At 38.2% G+C, this 6,000-nt stretch overlaps 1 protein-coding gene across 1 annotated transcript in view; it reads left to right on the forward strand.

The window, feature by feature from the left end:
- LOC113526581 (cadherin-2) overlaps positions 1-4,559 on the forward strand; it is a 97,736-nt gene extending 93,177 nt beyond the window's left edge. Inside the window, exon 16 of the mRNA XM_026913759.3 lies at positions 2,928-4,559. Coding sequence (XP_026769560.3) covers positions 2,928-3,134 — 207 coding nt within the window. The 3' untranslated portion in view covers positions 3,135-4,559. The remainder of the gene's footprint in view (positions 1-2,927) is intronic.
- The last annotated feature ends 1,441 nt before the right edge of the window (positions 4,560-6,000 follow it).

Consider the following 6,000-nt stretch of genomic DNA (forward strand, 5'->3'; position numbering starts at 1 on the left):
AGGGGTTTCACACCAACTTGTGTGACTAGCTATGCAATCACAACATTTAATAATTTTGCTTAACTATGTTGATTTTTCCCCACACTTTGATATTATTGGCTATTTTGTACTATAAACATGGGGGAAGATGTGATCTCAGTGACTTCATTGTTACCAATTAACTGCTGATCTCCTGGGATTTTTATGCACAACAGTCTGTAGAGTTTAAAAACATCCAATGAGTGGCAGTGTTGCTGACAGAACCACCTTTTTGAAGAGAGAGGTAGAGATGAGATTGACCAGACTGGTTCGAGCTGACAGGAAGGCTATGGTAACTCAAATAACCACTCTTTACAAGTGTGGTGAGCAGAAAAGCATCTCACAACATGTCAAATCTTGAGGCAGATCTTGAGGCTACAACAGCAAAAGACCACATCAAGTGCCATTCCTGTCAGCCAAGAAGAGGAATTTGAGGCTCTTGTGGGCACAGGCTCACCCAAACTGGACAACTGAAGATAGGAAGGATAGGAACAAAACATAGCTACATTTCTTTGAACAGTTTATGAATCATTTTGGAAGTATGAAATTGCTTATTTATCGTGTTTGTGTTTTTTATTGGAAGGTCAGCATATCTCAGATAATCTCCTATACTCATTTAAATGAGATTTACTTCAATCCCACCTAGCTTGGCTTTTCCCACAAAAATTGATCATATCATTTAGCAAAAAAAATTCTTTTGCTCCACCGTGCTTGGCAATACCTTGGTGAAGGTTATTTTTCAGTAATTGCTCACAAATAAAAAGAGAAGGTTTTATTTATATAGCACTTCTCATGTTTCATGCTCAAGGTCGCTCTATAAATTCCAGAACAAAAAAAAAAAGAACCAATTAGTCACAGCTTAGAGATTGTTTGGTACAAATTCAGTTTAATTTAGCCGTAATGGTATGCTAACAGAGTTATTGAAGCCCTCAGTGGTGAGAGAACATACTGCTCTTGGTTACAGTTAGTCTTTTGAGGTACACTTTCTTGGTCCAGGACAACGTTTAATCTCGGTGCTGAAAGCAGACCATGCTCATGGTGTTTTTTTCACCATAGCCGGATCCAGTGCTGGTCACAGTTCACCTCAGATCATTATTAATCCCCATGCTGAGAAAGATTCGTGTCTTGACCTTTCAGTGTGCAAAGTGGAGGTCGGATACAATGAGCTGAGCAGACCCCTGGAGCACGGACGACATGCCCGTTTGTGCTTTTCCTCCAAGCTCCAGGATTGGGCTGTTTACAACAAGCTAATGAGACGATATTAAGGCTTAGGAGGTCACATCACGTAATGTCACAGGATTGATCCAACATATCGTCTGCATGAGCTGTTTGTTTATAACTAATGAGTAGACAAGTGTCATACCTTATTTCCAATCAATTATACACCCCTATAACTGTAGAGTTACTGTTCAGATAAAAGCTGACCCCTCTGAAGGTCATTGAATAATACGCATTCTGCCTAGGTGTTTGTTAGGTAGCTTTAGCTAGCTATCATGTTTTAATACAACATAACTGTTCGCATCCAGGCAGTAGGACGACTTTTAACTTTTAACGAATTTTAATCTTGAGCTGTATGTTTTTATTTCTTTTTCTAGTGATGCAGTTAAAGGCAGAGTTAAAGTCTGTGCATTTATTTGTGTTGCTTTTGAAAGAAAGGTGCATGAACGATTCGGACCTCATGCCATTTATTGCTCAAATTAATACAAGAAGTTCAAAAAAAACGCTTATTCTCTGAGACATTTCTGAGCTGTATTTAACGCCCAGTCCTTTCAAGCAAATACCAACCGTAAACATAGCAAACATGCTTCTGAATATCGTTTTACTGTAGTGTGTAGTGTGCACTCAAACACAATCTCTTACTCTCATCGAACTCAGAAGGGGTGGGGTGTCAACATGGCCTGCTCATGACCTGTCCTCCCCACACACCATGTGTTACACTCCAGACAAAGTCGTGATAGTGCTCAGCATGTGTAGCATGTCAACCAAAACATGACTCATACTCGCACTAAACATGACATTAGATAGAATTTAGCAGGAATTAGGGTCTCGACTGGAATTTTTATGACTAAGGTTTCATGAGAAGCAGTGACTTCCTGCTCCCTTAATTATGTTTCCGATCCATTACACCAGAAGTGCATCTAATAGTAATATAGGTTACTTAAGCTCTTAAAGTGAAATCTAAGACATCTATAAGGTTAACTGATATTTAACTGTAGGTCTTTTTTAAACAATATTATTATGATGCTAAGTAATGCAAGAGTTATTGATTTTTTTCTTTGGTTTCACCTCAAATTGTTTTATTCCTCTTACACTACAGAGATTTGTCGCTTTTTTTATTTTTTGATGAGTGACAGATTGCACGTTTTATCCATTTATAGTTACATTTAATGTTGCTAATAAGACAAATTGAATATTGAGTAGCAGCTAAACAAGTTGTTGCAACACCTTCTGACCAATCAGAATGCAGAATTTAACAGCATTGTAGCATAATTATGTATAATGCATTAATATAGACAAGCTGAATAATGACAAACTTCTTGTTAATGTAACACAGAGATGCCTTAGTGCCTCTTTCATACTTTTTTTAAGGTTTCTTCATTTCAAGCTGTTTGTTTTTCTCTTTTTTGCTAAGAACATACACTTTCAGCCTAGTTTTGGGTGCTGCCTGATATACAGTTTATCAAACTCTACTGAGCAACTCTACTCATATATATATATATATATATATATATATATATATATATATATATATATATATATATATATATATATATATATATATGAGAATTTTCAGAACAATACACAACTGACCCAAGGTGAAAAAGTTGCACGTAGGAATGAACCATTGCATTATTTATGTGAAAGTTTTTGTTTTGGGTTAAAATAGTTTTTTTGTTTTGTCTGCGCAGGGTCTGAAAGCAGCCGACGGTGACCCAACAGCTCCTCCATACGACTCGCTGCTGGTGTTCGACTACGAGGGCAGCGGCTCGACAGCCGGCTCGCTCAGCTCCATCAGCTCGTCCAGCAGCGGCGGAGACCAGGACTACGATTACCTCAACGACTGGGGACCGCGATTCCGCAAACTCGCCGACATGTACGGAGGCTCAGACGAGTGAGACGGAGCGAAAACCGAGGGAGAAAACACACACATGCCTGGCTTTTCTCTACCCCCACCCCCATTCTGACTGATGGACGAGGACAGCTTCTGTCAACCGATTTTCCCCCTGAGAACAGACGGATTTAAGCAGAAAACTAAAATGTATTATGAAAAAAAAAATGGGAAAAAAAATTGACAAAATAAACAAATTCCTAGGCTCAGTGTTGTAGTGTAGGCAGATTTATGCTTGTTGAAGGCTTTTGGCACTGAAGATGATCTGGAGATGAGCGGAAGGGGAGACTGGGAAGAGATGACGTCACTGTTTTTGGATTGTAGGCTACGATAAGCGCTCAGTTACACTGACTTGAATTTTACAGTACAGAAGCACTGGGATTTAACGTGCCTTTTTGTACATTTTTTTTTGGATCTGAAGGATAGTTTGTAGTATGTTCAAGGCTTTAATGGTACTGACATTTGGAGTGATTTCAAGACAAAAGTGTTAATTTCTGATCTGCTTCATGACGTTTCTTTTTCCAGGTTACCATCTACAAAGAACAGTTATTTAACGAAGTTATGAACAGATCAAAAATGAAGGTTCCTACCTTAGCTAGGACAAAATGATTGACAAGATCAGTGTACAGTACAGTAAAAATGTAGAAGTCTTTTTTTCATTTAAAGTTGAACGTTACATATGCAGATGGTTGCAGATGAAGGGAGTTTTCAAGAAAAAGTTTTCTTTCTGAAGTGGTATTACATTTTACAGAAAAAGGCAGCAGTTGTTTCCTTTCTGCTCTCATTCATGTACACTTCATTTGCCTTAGCTGCCATCTGATGCCCTCAGTTTTTACTCTACTGTAAAAATGTGTGTACATATTTCTTTTATTTTTTTCTTCTTTTACTTTTGATGTAGTCGATAAAGAAGTGCAAAAACGGTTTCAATCTTGTAAATGTAAAAAAAATAATAATAAGTAAATTGGGCTACATTTTTTTGCATGTTTTTATCTTTTCACAACAATGGTAAAAAAGGACCTCTTTCCAAAATTTATGTACGGAGTGCTAAACACGATTTCAGCTGATGCAAGATATGTGGAAGGTACGAGTTTTTTTTTGTAAGAAAAAAAAATAAAGAGACAAAAAAATAATAAATGGTAAAGCAAGTTACTCCACAAAAAAAAAAAAAAAAGAATCACAAACAGGACAAAAAGAGTAACATTATCAGCACAAGTGTTGAATTTGTACCAAAAAGGGATGAAGGTGGTGAGGTTGGGGGGAGTTGGGGAAGGGGGAAGGGGGAAGGGGGGTGTTTGTTGTTGGTTTTAATGACTGAGTCAGCTTTAAGAGCCGGAAAGGTTTCTGACACACGCTTTGTGGATAATCTTATGTACTGGAATTCCAATTATTCACCCCCAAACACCTGAATAAAAAGGCTAATTTTGGAGCTGAATGCTGTTTTGTTCGTTCCCGTGTTTTCTGCTTCGCACGTCAAACGTCAAACATGAATGCAAAGCTCTGATGCTGGAGACTCCTTCCATAAATGCTTCAGAAAACTTCAAATTCGCACAATTTTAATATAAACCTGTTCTTTGAATTATAGGCAAGAGCTATTGCCAAAGCTGCTGTTACAGAAGAACAAACAAAACCTTCTAACCAATCAACTTTGGGAATTCAACAACGCTATGGTATACTATAGATTAAATGATTCACATTGTTACATTACAACACAGGATTAACGGTTTGGTTTTGCCACAGGATTTCTCATAGACTACAGAATTGTCAGCCATCAGCTGCTCACTGGGGAATTCTGGGAAATGTTGACTCATTTTTTCTCTAACATTTTGGGAAGCTGTGGGGGTTCTTTTCTGTGCTGGGATTCTCAGGGTTAAATTGGTCCAAAGGACTCAGTCGTCATCTTCGTTTTTATCATTTTGGTCTGTGACTCAACCCTCGAAAAACGGTGGGTCATGGAAACTTCTGTTCTTATGGACCTTTTGGTCACAGCATGTAACACTTGAGGCCACTGACTCATGGGAGGTTTTACAGGGCTCCTCTTAGATCTGAGCTGGAAATAACAAAAGCAGTCATCAAAAGACAGCCAGAACCACAAGTAGTGTTCTGTAAAGAGTCTGTTCAAATAACAGTATACAGCAGCTGGTTGCTTCCAAATGAAAAATAACTTCACTGCCAAATATAAGAGTCCCAAAGACAAGAAAGAGGTATAAAATTAATGTATGAATCAGATACATATTCTCTGTAGTTCACTAGGGTGGAAACTAGCCACTGAAGCTAGTGTAATTTTTTCAGGAAAAGAAAAATTTTGCCAGTTGTCCCCTTCAGTTCATCTGATTGATCAATGTTCATCCTATAATGAAACATTTCTCTCCGGATGACCTATTGTGGTCTCTTCCAGGATGAATCCACCCCCCTCCACAGGGCACGAGGGCTCACTGAATGGTTTGATGAGGATGAAAAATCATATGCTATGACATTCATATTCACCAGATCTTCACCCGATTGACCACCAATTGGGATTGGGATTGAAAGTGTTCTTCACCACAATCATCAAAACACCAGCTGAGGGAATATCTTTTGGAAGAAGGATGTTCATCATGTCAGTACAGTTCCAAAGACTTGTAGAATTTATGCCGAGGTGCCTTGAAGCTGTTCTAGAAGTGCATCGTGGCTCAACTCCTTATTAATACACCTTATTAATACACTCCTTATTAATGTAGGTTTTTCCATTGATTTATATTAGTCAATGCCTATTTCCACCCACTAGCTAGCTCTCCTCAAGACTAACGTCTGTATCTTTTTTGAGTTACTGAACACGCTTGAACCCACTGGCATCTTAAACAGAAAACAATGATTGACCACTCAAGAAAAAAAAA

Source organism: Pangasianodon hypophthalmus, chromosome 4, assembly GCF_027358585.1.
Source record: "Pangasianodon hypophthalmus isolate fPanHyp1 chromosome 4, fPanHyp1.pri, whole genome shotgun sequence".
Taxonomy (NCBI): domain Eukaryota; kingdom Metazoa; phylum Chordata; class Actinopteri; order Siluriformes; family Pangasiidae; genus Pangasianodon; species Pangasianodon hypophthalmus.